We start from the raw sequence: 25,654 nt of genomic DNA, 5'->3' as shown, positions 1-25,654 counted from the left end.
TTTCTGGGACTAGCAGGATATTACAGAAGATTTATACCCCGATTTCCCCAAGGTCGCGAAACCATTGACACAACTATTAAAGAAAGACACTCCCTTTAAATGGACAGAAAATCAAGAAAACGCATTCAATAATTTAAAGACAGCGTTAGTGACGAAACCCATCCTGCAATATCCGGACTTTTCTAAACCCTTTAACCTTACTACAGACGCATCAGGATATGCAATAAGCGGTGTACTGAGTCAAGGGCCAGTCGGAAAGGATTTGCCGATTGCGTATACCTCAAGGCTATTAAATCCCGCCGAACAAAACTACTCTGCCATAGAAAAGGAGTGTCTGGCAATTGTTTACAGCGCAATGCACTTCCGACCGTATCTTTACGGAAGAAAGTTTACCATCGTAACCGATCATAAACCTTTAGTGTGGATGCATTCTATCAAAGATCCTACTTCAAGAATTTGGAAATGGAAATTGAAGTTATCGGACTTCGAATTTGATATTGTATACAAAGAAGGCAGGGCGAACGCAAACGCAGACGCATTATCTAGGAACCCTCCGGAAGTTTGTTTACCAATCAGAAAGAGAGAGGAAGTCTCACCGATTCGCTATCCTGTCTCAAAAAGATTCGAAATAGATACGTCAACCGAAGACTCTCCCATATTCGAAGCTAAACCACACGTCTTGCCTCAATCCAGTGATTCTAAAAATCAAGGAAAGGGTTTTACCCGAAAACATTTTACAAGAGAAGAAACCCCCATAAAATATTTAGACCAAGCATTAGCAGAAATCGATGTAAGTACAGATAGAGAAATAACCAATCGAGAAAAAGAAGGCACGGATACAACAAGCGAAAAAGAGACCTCCACTGTAATTCCAGAACTAATTCAACAACGAGAAAAGGACACGAGACCTACGATAATTGCGGAACTAAGAATTTCAGAAACCCGAGACTCAATTGCGAGAGTAAATGACCATAAAGTAGTATTTATAGATATACATGGCAATCCGATAGATAAAGGAGCCTTAGAAATGAAGGAAACGGGAAAATTACCTCGTTATGAAGATTTAATGTTAGAAAAAGCAAGATTGAATTACGATTCTGGAAAATACATTGTATTCCTACCGATAAAGGAAAATAGAAATATTCCAATAACACCAGAAAATTTATTAAACTCGCTAAGATCTCTATTAGACGCAGTAAATGAAAAACAGTTAACTTCGTTCAGCATTAGCAAAGGAAACTTGGAGGAAATACCCTGGCGATATACAATCAGAAAATTAAAGGAAATATTTATGGAAAAAACCTTAACCATCACCATTTGCACTGGGGAAGTAATTACCCCATCTGTGGAAGCGCGGAACAACATAATACGAGAAAAACATGAATCAAACGTAGCAGGACACAAAGGAATAACAAAAACTTATCAAAGAATACGACAACATTACTATTGGGAAAATATGAAAAAGGAAATTCAAGATTACGTAAGAACATGTAAGGAATGTCAATTGAAGAAACTCACAAGAATAAAAGCAAAGCAACCAATGGTACTTACAGACACACCAGGTAAAGCGTTCGATAAGGTTAGTATGGATATTATAGGTCCATTACCAAAAACCCAAAGGGGAAACGAATATATATTAACTATCCAAGACTTATTAACAAAATACTCAACTGGGATTCCACTAGGAGGAATCTCTTCAACCGAGATAGCGGACGTTTTTGTAAAGCGATTTATTTGTCGTTTCGGGTCACCGAGAGCTATTCTCACTGATCAAGGAACGAACTTTACATCCTCACTAATGAAGAAAGTAGCAAAGAGATTCCGCATCAAACAATATACCACGACGGCATATCATCCACAAAGTAACGGTTCAATCGAAAGATCTCACCACGTGCCGATAGAATATCTCAAATTATATATTGAAAATTCCAAAAATTGGGACGAATGGGTAGAATTAGCTATGTTTTCCTATAATACCTCTGTACACGAAGGAACGAAATTCTCCCCGCACGAATTAGTTTTTGGACATCTAGCCAGAGAACCTACTGGTGAAGTAATAATCGAAGAGAACATGGAACCAACTTACGCAGAATATCTCGAAGATCTGTTCGATAAAATTAACACCGTACAACGAATGGCAAGAGAAAATTTGATAAAATCCAAACTAAGATCAAAAGAATATTACGACCGACGAATCAACCCCCAAGATTTTAAAATAGGAGATTCGATATATTTACTAAAAGAACCCAGTAAAGGAAAATTCTCCGATCAATATACTGGACCATACAAAGTGCTAGAAATCTTGCAGAACCAAAACGTCAAGATCGAAGTAAAAGGGATTCCGCGAACGGTGCATTTAAACAAGTTAAAACTAGCGCATAATCGAAATAAGCAATGAATAAAGCGATTTCAGTGGGCAACGTAGTGCGGTAGTATATGTTATAGTGCTGTTCGTCGAATAATACAGATATCGAACACCTAAAAGGAAAAAGGATAATTATTATACGTGTTTCAATTATTGCTTAAATATAAAACGTGTTAACTCAATGAACAATTAACTAGTGAAAGTGAAAGTTACCTTGTGAACAAGTGATCAACATACAAGAAAGTGTACGTGCAAGTATAGGTTATGGATCATTGTTCGTGGAACACAATGTATGACAGCTACCTAAAATAAGTGAATAAATTAGTTTCAATTTTCTCGGTGCAAAATACAAGGTTACTAAATGTTATAACTATATTATGGATAAATCAAAAGGAGGTGTAACACTGTTCGTCGAATAATACAGATAGCGAAAACCTAAAAAGAAAAAGGGAAAATCATTATGTGTACTCCAATTATTGTTTGAATATACAACATGTCGATTCAATAAATAATTAAAAGAGGGGAAGTGAAAACTGGAGAAATGAAAACATTATACCATGATACACTGACGCAAAGATACACCACACAGAAGAAACTAATAGAGAACGCTTTAAGCTTGGCAAACTCACCGCCCGACGAATTTGCATACACCATAACCAAAACCCAGGACACATGGCTTTGATTGTTATTTAATAAGGTTTTGGGTTTATAAAATAACGATTCACTTAGATTCGTTTTCTCCAATATATTTCAGTCTTATAACACGTCTTACCACACAGGAATCTCCAAGTCAATAGAACAACGTGGTCGACTTCTAAGACAAAAGAGCGTCGTTAGAAGTCGTACCAACTTAGCTTGTAGTAAGCAGCGATCGTACCAACTTAACATTTCTCAACACTCCCCTTTGATCGCTAGTTTCTAGAAGCCCCATAGCTTTGGTAAATTGCTGAGTCTTAATCCTATTTAGGCCTTTGGTGAGAATGTCAGCCATATTCTCAGGACTAGGTACATAAGTATAATCTAGTATCCCCCTCGATACGCAGTTCTTAACGTAAAAGTAACGCACTTGGACGTGCTTAGAACTCTCAGCAACTATTTCGTCCTTTGACCATGAAATAGCTCCGATATTATCGCAGAATATCTTGCAGGGGCGAGGGCAATATGACAGTTGACCCAATTCCTTTAACAGTAAAGAAATCCACACTGTTTCCCTTGCTGCTTCCTGCATTGCCACAAATTCCGCTTCGCACGTCGATTGAGCTATAATCGGTTGTTTTTTGGATAGCCAGGATATCGCACCACCAGCGAGTATGAACACATACCCGCTCCTGGATTTCCTGTCTACCGTACAACCCGCAAAATCCGAGTCGCAAAACACCTTCAGAGGTTGCCCGGTCCTTTGGTATACTAACTTCAAGTCTTTGGTCTTTAGTAAATATCTGAATACCCGCTTCACTGCTTTCCAATCGGATACAGTCGGATTCGCGCATCTTTGGCTTAGTTTCCCTATTGCACACGCAACATCAGGACGACTTACAGTAGCTACATACATTATGTGCCCCACAGCTTGTTCATATAATTTACTGTCGAAAGGCTCATCACGTTCAATATCAAAACCAGCCTCACATTCTCTAGCTAGCGGTGTCGACACTCCCACCACCCCAACCTCACGAGTAATGTCAAACAGATCCAGCATTTGACCTATCTGTACAGATTGATCGAATACTACAGTGGTGCTGTTTGGCTTACTCAGGTGGATGGACAGAAATTGAGTGTCTACACCTAGCATTCTAACATCTAATTTGTCCTTAATCCTAGTTTTGAATATCTCAATCCACTCATTCGTCCCAAACACAAGGATGTCGTCCACATACACAGCTACAATAAATTTTTTAGACGCATCCACATACACACATGGACCACTCAAGCATGGGTTCAGACTCATACCTCTTAAAATGCTATTGATGTGTCTAAACCACATTCTTCCAGCTTGCTTCAGTCCATACAGGCTCTTTTTGAGCTTACACACAAATTTAGTTCTGTCTTTACCTGGAACTCTAAAGAGTTCTGGTTGCTCCATGTATATATCCTCATCCAGAGGGCTGTTGAGATACGCACATTCCACATCGATGTGCTCGTAAACCCACTCATTTTCCGCACATAGAGCAAGCAGAATTCTTAGAGTTCTGCGTTTTACTATTGGACTAAAGGTTTCTGAATAATCTACTCCAGGCCTCTGCCAGAATCCCCGAGCTACTAGCCTAGCCTTATACCTATCAGGGTCTCTCTTTATCACAAGCACCCACTTACAGTCTATAACGTTTTTATTTAAGGGTCTTTGCACAATGTCCCACACATCTTTACTTTTTAGATTGTCTAGTTCCTTCCTTATTGCATCAGTCCATTTTTGAGCGTCTGGCCCCCTCAGGGCTTCATACACATTCACAGGTACACACACGTTTTGAGCTTTACAAACAGTCGCAGTGTGAGCACAACAATCACATATTCTTGGTTTGTGTAGTCTTGCCGACCTCCTCGGCACAAACGGTACACTCACAGTATTCACTGGATTGTCCTCACACGTTAAACTGTCCATAAAGTAGTCGGTTTCCCCTTCGTCGTTTTCTCCGTCACTCTGTGTCTCGACGTCAGTTTGACCGGCTTCTCCCCTATGTTCAAAGGTTTCTACATCCCATATCCATTCCGAGGACTTATCCTTTATATGGTTCGTTTCCGCCTTAGCGCTCTTGTAGGGAAACGTGTTCTCCTCGAACCTGACATGACAGGATATTATCACCTTTTGGATCTTCGGTAGGTAAATTCTATAACCTTTGACCTGTCTGTCATATCCCACAAATATCCCCTCATCCGCTCTGCTCTCGAATTTTCCTCCGCTTGGACTCTTTAGATACCAGACTCTGCATCCAAACACTCTCAGTCTGTTTATCTCCCCTTGGAGGTCACATCCCTTACCCTTCCATAATTCCAGTGGGATCTTGTCTCCGATGGCAGCGGATGGGCATAGGTTTCTTATGTGGCATGCCGTGTTCACAGCCTCCCCCCACAGATAGTCAGGGAGTCCAGATTGGATGAGTAAACATCTGGACATCTCGACCAGGGTTCTGTTCGCTCGTTCGGAGACCCCATTTTGTTCAGGGTTTCTAGGAACAGTTTTCCTGTGTAAGATGCCTTTCTCCTTCAGGTAGTTCTCGAAGTTTTCTCCTGTGTACTCACCCCCGTTATCTGTTTGAAGGGCACTTATCTTGGATTGGTGTAAAGCCTCCACCTCCGCCTGGTACTCCTTGAAGCACTTGAGTACTTCATTCTTCCTACTGATGATTCTGACGTGCATGAAACGAGAAAAATCATCTATGAACGTTACGAAATAATTACCTCCGCCCAGCGACTTGCATTGCGTTCTGCCACTAATATCGCTGTGAACTATTTCTAAAGGACGTTGACACATGTGGTGGGCTGTCTTCCGAAATGGTACTTTTGTCATTTTCCCTTTCACGCAGACCCCGCATGGTTCCCCATGTATCCTAGAGCCCTCCTTCACGTTCCTCACAGGGATCTTTCTCATCGCATCCCCATGTAGATGACCTAACCTCTCATGCCATGACACGATACCTTTGTACGCCTTAGCTTCAATAACCTCGGCGTGGTCGTCGTCATTTCCAGGTTCTTCTTGATCGTTCTCCATGGAAACGTTTGCTACATGCCTCTCAGGTGGTATTGTCTCTAGGTAGTACACGTTGTCTCCTACCTTTGAGTTAAATACCACATCCCCATCATCATGTGTGCCGACGACCTCATCCTTCGTACACACTGTGGTGACGCCTTTCACTGCCAATTGCCTGATCGAGGTTAGATTTACATCTAATTCAGGCACCCACAGGGCGTTCGACAAGGATAGACTCCACCCGCCACAGGCTTTGGTCATCTTCACGACGATCGTGCCTTTTCCCTTGACTTCCAGGTACCCCTTACCAATCCGGATCTGTCCAGTCGCAGGCACGAAGTCCACGAACCGATACCTATCCGGGGTCATATGGTTTGAGGCTCCCGAGTCAAGATAGCTGATCCTGTCCCTTTCCACGTGGTTCATAGATGATAAAGCCAGTGTAGAGATAAGTCCCTTGGATCTCGGTTTATCTTCCGATCCTTTCTCCACTTTGTTTTCTGGGTCTTTCTCTTCCTTGTCTTCTTTTCCCTCATGGCAGTTGTACGATATGTGGCCTCGTTTTCCACATTTATAGCATTTTTTATCCTTTGGGTTTTTGTGCTTTTTCTTAGCGCCATCTTGATTTTGTTGGGGCTTGGTCTTCGATTGTTTGCAAGCCGCCATTGCACTGTTCTTCTCGGAGGGACACATGGCCGCTTCCATTCTCCTTTCCTCAAGTAGGAGATCGGATTTCACGACCCTCGAGGTTAGATTCTTATCGAGTCTTACCGTCCTAAGATATGTCGTGTAGTTTGGGTCCGCCACGAGGCCGGCTAAGATGAAACACGCCATCATGTGGTCTTCGATTCTTAAACCTGCGTTGGAAATTTTTTCGCACAGATCGTATATCTTTCCGCAGTATTTTGCGACGTCCATATCGGGGTTTTTTCTATGGTACCCAGTTCCCGTATGCATAGGACAGTGTCCATCGACGTGGACCTTCCATGGACGTCCTCTAGCGCCTTTCCATCCCTCGCTGTCTTCAAGGATTTAATTTCTCCGATATATTCGGGGCGAATATGTCGGAAATGATATGCACGTGCCATGTTATCCTTCCTCATACATTCTGGGTCCAGCCTTTGCGCTTCCGTAAATCCTGGTTCTATTGCCTCCCAGCAACCCAGGAAAATTAGCGAGGCTTCCGTCATTGTCTTCCAATACTCGTAATTCCCCTTTCTTAGGACCGGCTTCATATCGCTGTCCACATCACTTACTTTGTCGTGATCGGCCATGGCGTGGTCTCTTCTCGGATTGTCTTAGAAAACACAAAAAACTCAAAAAAATAATACCGTTTTTCCCCGCAGTTTACTGCTCTGGGCCCATAACCTGTTATTTAATAAGGTTTTGGGTTTATAAAATAACGATTCACTTAGATTCGTTTTCTCCAATATATTTCAGTCTTATAACACGTCTTACCACACAGGAATCTCCAAGTCAATAGAACAATGTGGTCGACTTCTAAGACAAAAGAGCGTCGTTAGAAGTCGTACCAACTTAGCTTGTAGTAAGCAGCGATCATACCAACTTAACATTTCTCAACATTGATCGCAGGAGAAGCGGTCCATATAGTCAAATGCATTCCGGTACAAGTAAAGGTACGACATACAACAAAATGCTACTCGGAACTACCCTTTTGGCAAAGGAATCGCACCACAGGAACTCCGCCCGGACGTGCGCCAAACGTGGCGATATTCAGCACCATCGTCGTTGGCCACGAGCGGAATATATACCCAAAAGACCTCGATGCACTACGGGACCACGTCATGTTCCCGGCAGAAAATCTGCAGTCTTGAACGCATTGGCCAGAGGAGCAACAGGAAAAACAATCGTCCCTGGAACAGTAAACATCCTGGGAATGATGGACAAAACACATTAACGACAATAGCGAAAAATACCGTATCAAGCTTATGGACTGCTTTTATGGAATTTGGAACTGTCAGTGCAGCAATATTTGGAACACTCGCAATATTTAAACTAATCAAAACAATAATAGATATAGCCGCACAGGGATACCAGTTACGTGAAACTTACGAATGTGGAATCGCTCTATTAGGAGCAATATGCGGCTCAGTCACCCACCCGCTACTATACCTCAAAAGAAGACGAAATATCGATGACCAAACAGCACAACCTCAAGGGATATCGATAACACCGGTAGTCACTCAACTACCAACGACATCTACGTCCGCCTTGAGCGAACTCAGAGATACCATCAGTCAAATTTCCTTTGGAAATTTGAACTCCAAGGGCGGGGATGTCACGTCCCGCGCTCCGCACGCGCCGTAACAAGAACAAGAAAACCATTCTATACAAAACACGCGAATAAGGATTTTAATGCACAAACGAACACACGGCACTACGAAACGAAAGGAAGGATTAACAAAACGAGGGCGATTAACGGATCCAACCAATAAACAAAATACATATACACACAATTCTAAATAAACCAGGAAATAAGAATAACTACAAAAGGGGAAAATAATTGAAACGCCAGGAATATATATATGTCGGAGATGAAATGAAAACCGGAGCCTTCCCTATGCAATTTTGAGGAGGCCTTTTAATGCTTTAGCCCAGATCTTATCATAACTGTAATTAAGTAATTGTCATCTGTAATTGTTTGACATTTGTGAAAAGCGAAAGTGGGTTCGAGGTGACAACTGGTCGCTGAACGTAGCCACGGTCACGGGATAAACGTTTTGCCTGACGAAAGTGTGGATCGGTTGTATTGTTCTCCCTAGAAATCACATAGAATTGTACTTTAGAGATGTCGATATAATGGGACACACGTTGTATGAGGAATCAATCTCCAGACAGAAACTGCCTAGCAACGGCGTTTGGATCTTTCTCGATGTTTCCAAGGAGTATATAACAAACTTCTGACAGATATTGCCTAGCAACAACGATTGGAACCTTCTCGATGTTTCCAGCGAGAATATAACAAACAAAATGCAGTCGGATTACGAAAAAGATTTTATGCAAAGAGGCATTCGTGTGATCGCCTTGGGAAGTGATACATCGAGTAATTTTTTTTCCGAGTGATTCAGCAAACGTATTTTTTTGTGTTATAAAATTGTTTAAAGTTTTCCCGTTGACCGTGGATTCGTTTGAACCCCGGATCATTGTTTATAGCGTAAATTAAATTCAATATTTGTAAATTTATCAATCGTTAATTTTCATTATTCGTTAAATTAGTAAATCGTAAGATATATTATTCGTTTCTTTTATTGTTCGATAAAACTTATTATTCTTTAATCTAATTAATAATTTAATTTATCATTTGTTAATCAATCATATCATTTATAAAAATTCATTATTCATAATATTTGTAAAACCTTGTTTATTCGTGTAAATATACTCTCTGTTTTGTAAAACAATGGCTAATTCAAACGAAGAATCGTTACGCGCCTTAAATCTTAATGTTAACCCGACATCAGAAGTGGGATCAAGCCCAAGTGTCACTTTGGAACAACTCCTGAAAATCACGAACCAGATGACTCAGCCTAGGGAGCAAAAGTCGAGTATGGAACCTAAGGATGTAATGTTGTCACGTTTTGATCCTGAAGCTACGGGCGCTGACCCATTCGCGTGGTGCTCATACACAGATGTGATTTTGAAAGACTATCCGATGCAAGATAGTGTGTTACTTTCTGCTTTAAATCGTGCCCTAAAGGGATCTGCTGCACATTGGCTTTCACAAATAGTGCGCGGTGGAAAGCTTTCCTGGCCAACGTTTAAGGAACAATTCCTTTCGCGTTTTGGTGGCAGAGAGACAGCCGCCACGGCATTAATAAGGATGTCCAGAGAACGACCGACGGAGACCGAAACTCTAGGAGCTTACGGTAGTCGCCTCCGTTCCATGTTGCAGATGAAGATGCAAGATCTAACGATGCCCGAAGTACTCAATGCCTTAACTCTTTATATGCTAAACTCACAAGATCAACGCTTTCATCGATTAACGCTCGCAAATAATATCAAGACGGAGGAACAATTTTATGATGAAATGAGAGCTTATCCTTACAACGATCTGCCGGCAACTTTGTTAGGAAATACATCGGAGGAACCTGAAGTTAAACGACGCAAGTTATCGCATTACCGGGTGAAGTGTCATTATTGTGGTACTCTTGGACACAAAATAACGGAGTGTCGCAAGAGGATGCGTAGTGAACAGCGGAAGGATACGAAGGATACAAAGGATACAAAGGATACACAACACCAGGAAAGAAACCGTCCAGCTTCATCGTCCAAGGTGGTTTGCTTCAAGTGTCGTGCGGAGGGTCATATCGCACCTGATTGTCCACAACTGCAGAACAGAAAATCCGGCTTCAAGAATGAACGTCGAGTCGACTCCTGTGTGGTAGAGCCTCCAGCTGGTAAATTAAGTCATCTGGGTGAGTCGTACCCATTTTATTTCGATTCCGGAGCCGAATGCTCATTAATCAAAGAATCCGTAGCTTCGAAATTTTCTGGCAAACGAACGACTGATGTAGTAGTAATGCGAGGCATAGGGAATACTTGTGTCAACAGTACATCTCAGATTTTATCCACTGTATGTATTAACGGTTTTACATTGGAGATAACTTTTCATGCCCTTTCTGATAATTACTTAAAATACGATATCATGATTGGTCGTGAAATTTTGAGCCAAGGTTTTGACGTGAATGTTACACGAAACAGTGTCGATATTTGTAAGACAAAAATAGTTAACGCTTGTAGCAGAGTCGCGGAAGATGTGATCAACATTAATGAGGTCGACACTGATGTAGTTGGTAACGATAAAGATCGATTGATTTCTGTTCTTGAGAAATACAAAGAGTCATTTATTACGGGTTTTCCGCGGAATCGTGTAAATACGGGTCAATTAGAAATTCGTTTAATTGATCCCAACGTTACTGTGCAACGAAGTCCTTATAGACTCAGTGAGGAGGAGCGGGGAATAGTTCGAGAGAGGATAGGTGAACTGATCCGAGCAAAAATCATAAGACCGAGTAATTCACCATTCGCAAGCCCTGTATTACTTGTTAAAAAAAAGAACGGTTCAGATAGATTATGTGTAGATTACCGAGCATTAAATAAAAACACCGTCGCGGATCGGTACACTCTTCCTCTCATAGCTGACCAGATCGCGAGACTGAGAGGGGCGAAATACTTTATAAGCCTGGATATGGCCAGCGGGTTTCATCAAATTCCTATTCACCCGAATTCGACTGAATATACCACGTTCGTTACTCCTGATGGTCAATATGAATACATGACGATGCCGTTTGGATTGAAGAATGCACCGTCTGTTTTTCAGAGGGCCATTTTCAATGCCTTAGGTGATCTTGCTTATTCATATGTTGTCGTTTATTTGGATGATGTTTTAATTATTGCCGATACGATAGATCAGGCGTTAAAAAGATTAAACACCGTCCTAGATACCCTCGTAAACGCCGGATTCTCTTTCAACTTTTCTAAATGTTCTTTCTTGAAGACGTCAGTACTTTATCTGGGTTATGTGATTCATAACGGAGAAGTCCGACCAAACCCAGGTAAAGTACAAGCCTTGAGCTCTTTGCCCGCACCAACGACTGTTACACAGCTCCGGCAATTCATTGGTTTAGCTTCTTACTTTCGAAAATTTATTCCTAAATTCTCACAGGTAATGAAATCTTTGTATGCTCTCACTTCCGGTAGCAAGAACATAAATTGGACGGATAAACATGAAAAAATTAGGCAAAAAGTAATTTCTATTCTGACCAATGAGCCGGTGCTAATGATTTTTGACCCCAAATATCCAATAGAACTACATACGGATGCTAGTTCCGAAGGATTTGGGGCTATCCTAATGCATAGGGTCGAAGGTAAAAATAGATTAGTTGAGTATTATAGCAAGCGGACTAGCCCTGCGGAATCTAGATATCATTCTTATGAGTTAGAAACGCTGGCAGTGGTAAACGCCATCAAGCATTTTCGTCACTATCTGCACGGTCGGGAATTTCTTGTTGTCACTGATTGTAATTCTCTGAAGGCATCCAGTGACAAGGTACATTTAAATGACAGGGTTTACAGATGGTGGGCTTACCTGCAAACTTTTACCTTTGACATTATGTATCGGGAAGGCAAACGAATGGCTCATGTAGATTTCTTTTCGAGAAATCCCGTAGATCTGGATCACCGTACGATCAACAAAATTGTAGAGAAAGAAATCAATCTATCTGAAATCTCCGATGATTGGTTGTTAGCAGAACAACGTCGCGACCCACAAATCTCTGAGATCGTCCGTAAGTTGCAAAATGAAGAGCTCGCGGAAGATATTGCGAATACGTATGAATTACGGTCTGGTACACTCCATCGGAAAATACAGAGAAAAGGTAGAACTCTTTGCTTGCCCATTGTCCCAAGGGGTTTCAGGTGGTCCGTCATTAATCATGTGCATCAGTCCATTATGCACTTAGGTTGGGATAAAACGCTTGAGAAACTATACGAGTATTACTGGTTTGAAGGAATGGCGAAATATGTTCGCAAATTCGTTGAGAACTGTCATGCTTGTCGAGTTTCGAAGGCTAGTTCGGGTAAAGTACAAGCTGAACTACATCCCATACCTAAGACCAGCATACCCTGGCATACGGTACACATGGATATAACGGGTAAATTAAGTGGTAAGAGTGACTCGAAAGAGTATATCATTGTTTTAGTTGATGCTTTCACGAAATTTGTATACCTGTATCATACTCGTAAATTAGATTCCTTTAATACCATTATAGCACTTAAGTCCGCTATATTTTTATTCGGCAATCCCTGCCGGGTAATAGCAGACCAAGGAAGGTGTTTTACGGGTAAAGATTTCCAAAATTTCTGCCAGAATAGACATATTAGACTTCACTTAATAGCAACTGGTGCGAGTAGGGCCAATGGACAGGTAGAGCGTGTTATGAGTACGCTGAAAAATATGTTAACGACGGTGGAAACGACCGGGCGATCTTGGCAAGACGCGATTGGGGAGATACAATTGGCCTTGAATTGCACTACCAATCGTGTAACCAAATCAAGTCCTCTGGAATTATTAATTGGGAAGGCAGCTAGGCCCTACGGTTTATTGTTGCCTGATAATATTGAGGAAAAGGAAGTAGACATCTTCAATGTAAGGCAACAAGCGATACGGAACATAGAGACTTGCGCCAGTTATGATAAAGACCGGTTTGACAAAACGAAAGCGAAGATAGTTAGGTTTAATCTCGGTGACTTTGTGTTACGTAAGAACGAGGAGAGAAACCAAACGAAGCTAGATCCGAAATTCAAGGGTCCATTCGTGATAACGGAAGTTTTAGAGGGGGATAGATATATTTTAAAAACTCTAGATGGCAAACGGTCATATAAGGATAGACACGACAAGTTGAGAAAGATGCCAGATGGTTGTATTCCTGCTGAGTTGGATGTCTGCGGTGATGACAGCGACGGTGATAATAACGATGCGAGCACATTGATCTCTGGGAATCATTAACGCCGCATTGTGGTCATAGTAATATACCCAGTGTAGTGTATGCGCCTTTTTATAATACTCCCAGTGTAGTGTATGCGCCTTTTATAATTCTCCCAGTGTAGTGTGTGCGCCTTTTATAATTCTCCCAGTGTAGTGTATGCGCCTTTTATAATACTCCCAGTGTAGTGCTTGTATTTTTATAATATCCTCACTGGTGCCCTGCGCTTTCTATATTATCCTCACTGGTGCCCTGCGCTTATTATAATATCCTCACTGGTGCCCTGCGCTTATTATAATATCCTCACTGGTGCCCTGTGCTTTCTATAATATCCTCACTGGTGTCTTGTGCTTTTTGTTATGCATCCAACGTGGTTATGCGATTCAACAAACTGAGATCTTTGTGTGGAGTCGAAAATGATCTGTCGTGTCATTGCGGTCTGACTGGTGATTTACGGAGTGCAACTGGTACTTTGAATACAAACTATAACACTAATTTGAGTTCTTTTTTCATTTCCTTGCTTGTCAAATTTTTGAACAGAGCTTGTTGCTGAATTGGACCCTTGACTTATTTGGAACATCTAATCGAATGGTAAATAATATCAGTTACACCGAGTCTAATGTTAAAACTCTGTATTTTAGCTGCACACGAGGACGTGTGATAGTCAGTATGGCCGTGTCGGAGATGAAATGAAAACCGGAGCCTTCCCTATGCAATTTTGAGGAGGCCTTTTAATGCTTTAGCCCAGATCTTATCATAACTGTAATTAAGTAATTGTCATCTGTAATTGTTTGACATTTGTGAAAAGCGAAAGTGGGTTCGAGGTGACAACTGGTCGCTGAACGTAGCCACGGTCACGGGATAAACGTTTTGCCTGACGAAGGTGTGGATCGGTTGTATTGTTCTCCCTAGAAATCACATAGAATTGTACTTTAGAGATGTCGATATAATGGGACACACGTTGTATGAGGAATCAATCTCCAGACAGAAACTGCCTAGCAACGGCGTTTGGATCTTTCTCGATGTTTCCAAGGAGTATATAACAAACTTCTGACAGATATTGCCTAGCAACAACGATTGGAACCTTCTCGATGTGTCCAGCGAGAATATAACAAACAAATGCAGTCGGATTACGAAAAAGATTTTATGCAGAGAGGCATTCGTGTGGTCGCCTTGGAAAGTGATACATCGAGTAATTTTTTCCGAGTGATTCAGCAAACGTATTTTTGAGTTATAAAATTGTTTAAAGTTTTCCCGTTGACCCCCGTGTATTCGTTTGAACCCCGGATCATTGTTTATAGCGTAAATTAAATTCAATATTTGTAAATTTATCAATCGTTAATTTTCATTATTCGTTAAATTAGTAAATCGTAAGATATATTATTCGTTTCTTTATTGTTCGATAAAACTTATTATTCTTTAATCTAATTAATAATTTAATTTATCATTTGTTAATCAATCATATCATTTATAAAAATTCATTATTCATAATATTTGTAAAACCTTGTTTATTCGTGTAAATATACTCTCTGTTTTGTAAAACAATGGCTAATTCAAACGAAGAATCGTTACGCGCCTTAAATCTTAATGTTAACCCGACATATATATATATAAATATATTTCAATCAATCAATTTGGAGAGTTACATATAAGTATAAACATATATGCCGAACATGTAATAACCTAGTAAATATTAGAGACAGTGCTTCCAATACTATGCAATAAATACAATATTATCAATTTATGAAATATAAGTATACATGAAGTCAAAAACTAATAGTTTAACGAATACATAAAACATACAATATTGTATTATTAAAGAAATGAAGGTTACATTGTCAGAAATATATATATGTGTGCGAATTCTATCAAACCGATAATCTAAGATACATACTTAAAACTAGCCTACATTCCGGTAAAGGATAAATAAATAATTGACATTTCATTTCGTATGAATACTACACTGCCAAGAGAAATATGCATATGAATACGTATATATATATATATATATATATATATATATATATATTTATATTATCGAATACTCTATAAAATAAACTACTCAAAACAATAAATAACGCAATCGAAGAATTACAAAACATTAGCCATATTGAAGTGACACACAACATAAACATATATATATATATGTCGGGTTAATATGAAGATTTGAATCACGTAATGTTTCTTCATTTGAATTAGCCATTGTTTTACAAAACAGAGAATATATTTACACGAATAAACAAGGTTTTACAAATATTATGAATAATGAATTTTGTAAATGATATGATTGATTAACAAATGATAAATTAAATTATTAATTAGATTAAAGAATAATAAGTTTTATCGAACAATAAAGAAACGAATAATATATCTTACGATTTACTAATTTAACGAATAATGAAAATTAACGATTGATAAATTTACAAATATTGAATTTAATTTACGCTATAAACAATGATCCGGGGTTCAAACGAATACACGGGGGTCAACGGGAAAACTTTAAACAATTTTATAACTCAAAAATACGTTTGCTGAATCACTCGGAAAAAATTACTCGATGTATCACTTTCCAAGGCGACCACACGAATGCCTCTCTGATTAAAATCTTTTTCGTAATACGACTGCATTTGTTTGTTATATTCTCGCTGGACACATCGAGAAGGTTCCAATCGTTGTTGCTAGGCAATATCTGTCAAAAGTTTGTTATATACTCCTTGGAAACATCGAGAAAGATCCAAACGCCGTTGCTAGGCAGTTTCTGTCTGGAGATTGATTCCTCATACAACGTGTGTCCCATTATATCGACATCTCTAAAGTACAATTCTATGTGATTTCTAGGGAGAACAATACAACCGATCCACACCTTCGTCAGGCAAAACGTTTATCCCGTGACCGTGGCTACGTTCAGCGACCAGTTGTCACCTCGAACCCACTTTCGCTTTTCACAAATGTCAAACAATTACAGATGACAATTACTTAATTACAGTTATGATAAAATCTGGGCTAAAGCATTAAAAGGCTTTCTCAAAATTGCATAGGGAAGGCTCCGGTTTTCATTTCATCTCCGACATATATATACATATTATACTATTGTCACTTTAAAACAATATTAATAAATAAATGTTCTAATTGCGGTAGAATAAGGAAAAACGAGCGACAGACGAAAAATTACTTCGATATCAAACAAAACTAAAGACCCGTCACTAAAAACTTTACTGATGACATTTATGAGCAGCCATGTTGGATTTACACGCGTCATGGCGACAGGAATGTTAGGGATTAATGAAAGTCAGGCGCGAGAAACAAATCATGAAAACACATTGTTAACACTTTTCTTTAATAAATTCTATGCGCAACTACAAATGTAAAAAAAAATATATATATATATATAATTAATTAAAAGGGGGGAAATATAAAATTGAAAAAAATAACAAACGTAAAATAGATAACCTAACACTATCACATTCAAAATATATATATATATATATATATATATATATATATATATATATTGAACACAAAACAAAATACATCAAAAAATTAATAATAATAAGGAACATCAAACAGCGAACCAACGAAATTGAAGCAGCTACACTAAATCAAAATCGAAGCAAGGAGCTCTGGGATAAAGTTCGCTGAACTCACGCATACACCAATAGCGCACAACAGGGGAAATTCCCTTTCTCCCAGAAGCATGGTGAGGAAGATGTGCCTCCAAAACCTCTTCGGGAATTTCATTCGCAAAACGAACTTTCACGCAACGATCGGTATCAACGATTTCAACCAGAGGGGGTTCCCTCTCCAATACGACGGTCTCTGCATCGAAGAAATTCTCGTCGAAAGTAACCAAATCGTCAAAGCCCAATTTCGACACGGCCTCGGCACCAATGTTGAATAGTTCCTCCAACCACTCTGATACTCGTGGTTTATTACAGGGCCGCATGCGTTTGATTGGTCCTCCCGAGTCGCCCATGGGTTCTTCGGAATCCCTCTTTCGCTTGGGCTGAGAACAACACGGTATATTTTAAATAAAACGAAACAGGACGAATCAAGCGGACTAAAAACAAGACTAAATACGTACCAGGGAAGTCTGGAAAGGAACCTCTGATGGAAACGACTCCGCAAACATTGTTCGAACGTCGATCACCGAAGCCTAGGGAAATAGCAAAAAAGGAAAAAACAATCAAAATCACAAAAACAACCTTAATATGCAAACATCCAAACTTACGCAAAACAACTCGAAGGAGGAGGTCCTTGTTATGGGAGAGCAGCGGAGCTGCGCGTGTTTACCCAGTAAACATTGAAATGATAATGATGCTGCAGCCATCAGCCCTTCCACGCGCCGAAGAACACCGGTAATTCCCACGGTACAGCACGTGGAAGTTTCTCGTGGAAAGGATTAGATCAGCGTGGAATGCTTCAAATCTCCTAGACGCTAGCTCAGCGGAACACAGGACTGATAAAAACTAAGTCGAAATATGGAATTTGCATTTTGTCACGTACGATTCCAAGAAGCCCAAACTGCAACATCCCGATTCCCACGGAAGCGTACCCCCAGTGGACCACCACCCCGTGGGGGATGGCATTATAAATAAGCGTAGCAACATAGCGCAGCGCTCATTATTATTCTGGTGAACATTCTTATTACGGTTCATTATTCTTTGTTCATTATTATAGTGTCCATTCTTCTTATAATTTGCGTTCGTTCATTTTTTATAGTGTTCATTCCTTACGGCTCATTATTCTTCGCTCATTAGTTTGTTCATAATTCTTGTGATCGTTTGTTATTACGGCCCATTATTAATTTATTACTACGTTCGTTATTGCGCTCGTCACTGCGTTTAGAAATTTTGTATAGTATTTTGCGTTTCGGGGTCTTAATTTTTTCGGTCAAGAAAAGAGAGTCGCGACTAAGTAAAAAGAAAATTTTATCTTTGAAGTCCTCATTTCATCGTTTAAACACAAACGCGCATTGTAATTGCGGTATTAATCCAGCTAAGTGAATTGCTCAGTCTGTATTAAAATAGATAAATAAAGTAAGAGTTGATAGTAAACTATATTCGAGTTCAAATAATAAACTCAACAAAACTTCGACGACCACCGGAGCGGCTGAGGCAATGGCACCAGACAGCACCTACTCCTCAAGGTAAGAAAATTAATTTTGAAAATTTCCTTCTTCTCTGGTAATCTCGTTGCCCTCGAGAATAGAATTAGAACTTCCTATCATCGATTTCGTTTTATTTTCGTGAACGGTTTTGAAGATAGAATCATTGTTTAAACTTTTAACAAAAGAGTTGTCCGCTGTGTCGGCTTGTGCGAACGGTGTTTTCAACTACTGAAACATCCACTGATCTTCGCATTCCTCCTCCCATTGTTGGTAAAATATTACCCGTCTTTGGGCAAGGCTTGCGAAATCACATAAGTCCCGCACAGAAAGGACTATTAAATACATCGTCGGGGTCAATCGAAAATTAAGAACAATACCGGCATTGCTATTAACTGATATTCTTGCCATCATTGCATGCGATTGTAAGAGAGATATAACAGAACAATTTCCCTTCGAGAATTTAACCAAAGGATCGTTCGCTGTGTTGGCTTGTGCAAACGGTGTTTTCGCTTATCGAAAACACCCATCGATCTTCGCATTCCTCCTCCCACTGTTGGTAAAATATTACCCGTCTTTGAGCAAGGCTTGCGAAATCACACGAGTCCCACACAGAGAGGATCGTTAGAATCATCCCCGATTATTAAACTCAAAAGGCAAGAAAATCGTGGTGACAGAATCCATCGTAGTAAATGAATTGAGTTTCGGTCCTAACGGCAAACTACTACAGCGAAATTAAAAGAGAAGAAGAAGTCAAACGTAAAAATAAATTTATATAAAACAACGAAAAATCTCACATTCCTATCCAATCCAGCAACGCTAAAATATATATTATCTAGCTAATAAAATATATATATAATAACCTAAGCCATTTTACATTCAAATAAAAATCCGTTCAACGCGGAAAAATATTTATTGTACCCAGCTTTAATCCTCTCCCGTGCTAGTATCCCTGCGCATAGCAGGTTAGCCGAAAAGTGGAATTCGTTTACCAGTTGCATTAAGCGTCAGTTAACGCTACCCATTAAGCGTAAAAGAAAATAATAAAAATAAAATATTTTGAAATAGTCCTTAGACTATTTCTGGTGGCAGCAACTACCGTATTAATTAGAAATCTAAATCAGTATTAAATACACAATAATATCATTTCAATTTATTTCCCTTCCGATTAAATTCAAAACTCAAACTATAAAAAAAAAATTTTTCAGTAAAATTTAACTTTAAATTTGATCGATTTAAACAAATAGATACCTAACAGAGTAAAGTAATAAATTTTTGGTGGCAGCGGTGGGATACGCTCCACGGAGGATTAAAGTTGGTTTAAACGGTTCGATTCGCTCCACAAGGGATTAAAGTTGTCACGATTATCGATAAAATATATACCTAAGAAATAATGTCGACTAAATTAGAATCGTTGGACAAAGGCATGATCTTGATGTTATCGGAAAAACTTAAAGCATGGGATGCGAATTTTCGCGACATGAGTACAACAATGAATAAATTACAAGACGATGTGCGTTCACTGAAAATAAAAAAGGAAATCAAGACACCCGTATCATCGCCGATAATTTCCCAAGCGACAATACCGATAGAAGTTAATCCCCAATCAATTAAGTTAAAAGATGCAATAGAGACAGTACCAGTGTTCGACGGACATCGACCCTCGGTATTTCGATTTTTAAGAGCATGCGAGCGTGCACGAAACATGGTTCCTAGGCATCAAGAATCTCAGTTAGTAAAATTATTAACGAATAAGCTTCGCGGACACGCGTTTCTCGCCGTAGAAGACACAGAAGTAATAAGTTTAAACGATTTCGGGAATAAATTAAAAGATATGTTCGGTCCGGGAAAAACGGTTAACGAATATAAAGGGGAATTAGCTACAATATTTCAACGACCGGGAGAAGATATTTTGGACTACATAGAACGCGTCAAAGATCTCAGGCTGGCGATAATGAACGGGGAAAGGTACGAGTACGGCACCGTATTTCAAGATAGAATAGATCGAGACACGAGGGAAGCTTTCGTTAAGGGGCTCCCAAACGAGGTGTATTTACGAGTAAAGATAGCAGGATACCAATCCTTGGACGATGCGTACCGCTAAGCCGTGAAAGCAACACGAGAATTAAAACAAGTGAACAATAGAATTCGATACCAACGTCCGACACCTTCGGATAATTATAACCAAAACAACGCTCATCCACCATACAATAGTATCTATACTGTAAACAACCGCCAGGACTGGAGATTTGTACCGCCGTCGCAGAAACATCTAAACAACCCGGGAATAGAAGAAAATGTCAGGAAAGAAACAAGAGCAATAACTTGGGAAGAAAAACGCATAAATAAATACCTCGATAGAGATCTAAATCAAAAGAGAGATGCTGATCATTTCAACCAATCAACTTTTCAATGCAAACACCATTCCGTTGCTGTGATAAGGGATAATGTCACGTTAAATAATAAAAGGACGCACGGTGCCATAGACAGGATCATGAGTGAGAAATTTTCTGAGTTACCAAACAAGATAAATAATGTTAGTGCCAAAGAACTTTCAGACAAAGCAGAAACTAGGAAATTGAACGACGAGACGACAGGCAATGCTTATCCACTGCCTAACATCACAGAGATATTGGACCCGCTGGGAAGTGCAAATCGCCTCTCCACGTTCGACTTGGCAAAGATACAAAAGCAAGACTCCATGAATTTCGTGAATGTTTCAACCATAATAGGAAAAGAGATAGCGAGTGCATCTCACTCAAAAACTTCTATAAAACCATCAGAAGGAAACTTTATCGAACTCAAAGCCAAATCATTAAATTGCAAGGAAGATCACACTATAGAAAATAAAAATATAGCTATCCCTAAATCCAAAACAGAATCTATAAGCAAAAAGGTTTGTAATAAAAATTCAAAGAATAATTCCAAATCTACCAAAAATATTCCTAAACGTTCCATACAAATAAATAATAATTTAATTATAATAAGCACTTCCAGTAAAACTATTCATCCTGAAAAGGTAGAGAAAAATAAAGGTGCTGCGAATAAAATAAATGAAGAAGAAAAAAGGGTAACTAAGGAAAAGGATTCTAAACATTTTCAAGCTGAAGAAACGCAAGTTCAACGAGCTCAAAGAAATCAAAAGGGAGAAAACAGGGAATCACCAGTAGAAGATATATATAAAAACTTGAATAAATATGCTAGCCATTGGATTATGATTGGATTAAAAATACTTTATTGGTTACTACATCTAATATTTGACGTAGGTAACATAGTAAGTAGTGCTGATCTTATGATTCCCCCAGGAAAATATGGATGGTATCACACTATACTATATACAAAATATTTTTGGGTTAATATGGCTGCGGCACTCTCAAAAATTTGTATCTTAAATGCTATTAGCAAGCAATTGGATAATTGGATCAATGTCAGTAAACCTGTGCCTTGGCGCAAAATAAAAACTAAAATGAAGGAAAGGAACGAAATTCTCCCCGCACAAATTAGTTTCGGACATCTAGCCAGAGAACCTATTGGTGAAGTAACAATCGAAGAGAACACGGAACCAACATGCGCAGAATATCTCGAAGATCTGTTCGAAAAAATTAACACCGTACAACGAATGGCAAGAGAAAATTTGATAAAATCCAAACTAAGATCAAAAGAATATTACGACCGACGAATCAACCCCCCAGATTTTAAAATAGGAGATTCGATATATTTACTAAAAGAACCCAGTAAAGGAAAATTCTCCGATCAATATACTGGGCCATACAAAGTGCTAGAAATCTTGCAAAACCAAAACGTCAAGATCGAAGTAAAAGGGATTCCGCGAACGGTGCATTTAAACAAGTTAAAACTAGCGCATAATCGAAATAAGCAATGAATAAAGCGATTTCAGTGGGCAACGTAGTGCGGTAGTATATGTTATAGTGCTGTTCGTCGAATAATACAGATATCGAACACCTAAAAGGAAAAAAGAAAATTATTATACGTGTTTCAATTATTGCTTAAATATAAAACGTGTTAACTCAATGAACAATTAACTAGTGAAAGTGAAAGTTACCTTGTGAACAAGTGATCAACATACAAGAAAGTGTACGTGCAAGTATAGGTTATGGATCATTGTTCGTGGAACACAATGTATGACAGCTACCTAAAATAAGTGAATAAATTAGTTTCAATTGTCTCGGTGCAAAATACAAGGTTACTAAATGTTATAACTATATTATGGATAAATCAAAAGGAGGTGTAACACTGTTCTTCGAATAATACAGATAGCGAAAACCTAAAAAGAAAAAGGGAAAATCATTATGTGTACTCCAATTATTGTTTGAATATACAACATGTCGTTTCAATAAATAATTAAAAGAGGGGAAGTGAAAGTTACCTTGTAAACAAGTAATCATCATACAAGAAGGTCTACATGCAAAATAGGTTATGGCTCCCTGCTTGCGGAACACCATGTACCAGCTGAAAATAAACGAACGAATTAACTTCAATTGCCTTAATGCAAAGAGCAGCATCGCTAAATGTTATAACGGTGCTGTGGAGGCGTGGCACTGTTCGTCGAATGACACAGATAGCGGAAACTTGGAAAAAGAAAAGAAGTTTATTACGAGTGTTCCAATTACTGTTTGAATGTAAAACGTGTTAGTTCAACGAATAACGAAAACAGTGAAAGTGCAACTTACCTCGTGAACAATCAATCACCATACAAGGAAGTGTACATGCATGGATTTCGCAGATTAACAAGAAGAAATAAAATAGCTGATAAATATAGAAAGTGGTTAGAAAATAATTAAGATAGATTAATTGAGAGTTAGTAATAAATATAACCGGAGTAAAAGGATATTTTATTATGTATTAATCTACGTAGTATTGTTATATTATTATATCTAACATGTAGAAATGGATTTTGTACGCATATATGTATATAATTCCAATCCAAGTAGTATTCATAATATTTATTTTCACTGATAACAAGTACGTAAAACCTAAAATAAAACAAAGGTTTTAACAATAAGCAAAAAACAAAAAAAAAAAGAAAAAGGATAAGAAGAAAAAGAAAGAAGAAAAAAAGGAAAGAAAAAAAATATAATATATATATGTCGGATCAGGATTCGAATTTTGGGCGCGCGACGACTCTTCATGTGGACTAGCCATCGTTTCACAAAGCCGAGATTTTATTTACACGTATATACAGGTCTATCACTAAGCTTAACAAATAATAAGTACAACTAATAATAAGTCTAACAAACACTAAGCCTAATGAATAATACGATCTACTAATAATTAAATTAAATAATACTATTAGCAATGTTTGAGTTCAAACGAATCCACGGTCACCGGGATAACTCCTTACTAAGCGAAACTAACTTAGACGCAAATGCGATCCTCGAAAACGCTCGATGTATCACTCTCCAAGGCAATCGCAAGAATGCCAGCCTCGTGGAGATTTTTCTCCCTGTACGATTGCATTTTGTTTTCTATCCCCGTTTGGAAGCATCGAGAAGGTTCCAAACGCCGTTGCTAGGCACACTCGTTGGAAGCATCGAGAGAGTTCCAAACGCCGTTGCTAGGCAGTTTCTGCCTGGAGTTTTGGTTACTAAATACAATGTATGTCCCATTGCATCGGCACCTCCGAGGCAACATCACACGTGGCTCGGCCCGCTCTCGAGGCCGCATGCCGCCACAACCACACTTCTCGGAAAACACATACAACCACTCCAGACCTCCGTTAGATAAAACATCCATCCCGTGACCGTGGCTACGTTCAGCGACCGATTGTCACCTCGAACCCAATCTCGCTTATTACAAATCTTAAACAATTACAACTATAATAAAATCTAGGCCAAGGTACTAGAGGATGTTCCCAAAATTTCCAAGGAAGGGCTTCGGCTTTCCTTTCATCTCCGACACGGCCATCCTGACTATCACACGTCCTCGGGTGTACCTTCGTTAACAAAACAAAAGGAAACAAGATTAGTGTCATTGTGATTAGCATTCAAAGTGCCAGTTGCATTCTGCGTGCTTTCAGTCGGGTCGTAATGACATGACGGACCATTCTCGATTTCACACCCAAATGGGTCTCATCCTTCGAATCGCACATACTCTCAAAGTTCGTTACATAACCAGCTTCGTAACACGATCGCTGTCAACACTAGACCGCCTCCAGCCTCGTGACATTGTCACTGTCGGTACTAAACCGGCTCCCAGCTTCGTGACATCGTCGCTGTCGGTACTAAACCAGCTCCAACCTCGTGGCATTGTCGCTGTCGGTACTAAACCGGCTCCCAGCTTCGTGACATCGTCGCTGTCGGTACTAAACCGGCTCCCAGCTTCGTGACATCGTCGCTGTCGGTACTAAACCGGCTCCCAGCTTCGTGACATCGTCGCTGTCGGTACTAAACCGGCTCCCAGCTTCGTGACATCGTCGCTGTCGGTACTAAACCGGCTCCCAGCTTCGTGACATCGTCACTCCCAGTGCCTGACCGCACTGAACTCCGTCCCATGGCCGCACCTGGGCTCATATAATTCTACGATCCTCTGGGATCGGGGTACTCACATCGCCATGGTCACTGTTCTCGTCATCACAACAGACATCCAACTCCGCAGGAATGCGACTATCCGGCATTTTCCTTAACCTGTCATGACTGTACTTGTATGACCTTTTCCCATCCAGTGTTTTCAAGGTATATCGGTCTCCTCCCAGGACCTCCGATATCACAAACGGACCCCTGAATTTTGGATCCAATTTTGTCTGGTTCCTTTCTTCATTTTGGCGTAGTATAAATCACCAGGATTAAACCTAACTACTTTAGCTTTGGTTTTATCGAATCTCTCTTTGTCATACCTAGCACTAGTTTCCATCTCTTTTATTGCCTGTTGTCTTACACTGGAGATATCTATTTCTTTTTCCTCGATGTTATCAGGTAGTAATAAGTCATACGGTCTTGCTGCTCTACCAATCAATAACTCTAAAGGACTCGATTTGGTTACGC

The 25,654-nt window shown here is 39.4% G+C and overlaps 3 protein-coding genes across 3 annotated transcripts in view; 1 reads left to right on the top strand and 2 right to left on the bottom strand.

The window, feature by feature from the left end:
- Positions 1 to 1,656: 1,656 nt before the first annotated feature.
- LOC143302808 (uncharacterized) overlaps positions 1,657 to 25,654 on the bottom strand; it is a 36,458-nt gene continuing 12,460 nt past the window's right edge. The window contains exons 4-5 of the mRNA XM_076619218.1: positions 2,579 to 2,800; positions 1,657 to 2,478 (exon numbers count right to left, since the gene is read on the bottom strand). Coding sequence (XP_076475333.1) covers positions 2,736 to 2,800 — 65 coding nt within the window. The 3' untranslated portion in view covers positions 1,657 to 2,478; positions 2,579 to 2,735. The remainder of the gene's footprint in view (positions 2,479 to 2,578; positions 2,801 to 25,654) is intronic.
- Positions 9,964 to 14,624, top strand: LOC143302863 (uncharacterized). Its single transcript, XM_076619486.1, has 2 exons — positions 9,964 to 10,480; positions 14,191 to 14,624. Exons 1-2 carry the CDS (start codon positions 9,964 to 9,966, stop codon positions 14,208 to 14,210), a joined length of 537 nt encoding a protein of 178 aa, XP_076475601.1. The 3' UTR covers positions 14,211 to 14,624.
- LOC143302839 (uncharacterized) lies at positions 16,870 to 17,891 on the bottom strand. The gene is made up of 3 exons (XM_076619352.1): positions 17,778 to 17,891; positions 17,631 to 17,702; positions 16,870 to 17,552 (listed from the first exon to the last, which is right to left on the bottom strand). Exons 1-3 carry the CDS (start codon positions 17,874 to 17,876, stop codon positions 17,139 to 17,141), a joined length of 585 nt encoding a protein of 194 aa, XP_076475467.1. The 5' UTR covers positions 17,877 to 17,891; the 3' UTR covers positions 16,870 to 17,138.

Source organism: Bombus vancouverensis, chromosome 6 (assembly GCF_051014615.1).
Source record: "Bombus vancouverensis nearcticus chromosome 6, iyBomVanc1_principal, whole genome shotgun sequence".
Taxonomy (NCBI): Eukaryota; Metazoa; Arthropoda; class Insecta; order Hymenoptera; family Apidae; genus Bombus; species Bombus vancouverensis.
Note: the sequence above shows the minus strand (reverse complement) of the source record. Positions and strands in the feature narration are given on the sequence as shown.

Excerpts from the sequence above, each read along its gene's own strand:
- LOC143302839 (XM_076619352.1), bottom strand. The coding sequence starts at position 17,876 with ATGGCTGCAGCATCATTATCATTTCAATGTTTACTGGGTAAACACGCG. Across the intron at positions 17,703-17,777 it reads CCTCCTTCGAGTTGTTTTGC|GCTTCGGTGATCGACGTTCG; the intron begins GTAAGTTTGGAT and ends CTATTTCCCTAG. Across the intron at positions 17,553-17,630 it reads TTCCTTTCCAGACTTCCCTG|CCCAAGCGAAAGAGGGATTC; the intron begins GTACGTATTTAG and ends TGTTGTTCTCAG.
- LOC143302863 (XM_076619486.1), top strand. The coding sequence starts at position 9,964 with ATGCAAGATCTAACGATGCCCGAAGTACTCAATGCCTTAACTCTTTAT. Across the intron at positions 10,481-14,190 it reads TGGTAAATTAAGTCATCTGG|CTGCACACGAGGACGTGTGA; the intron begins GTGAGTCGTACC and ends TCTGTATTTTAG.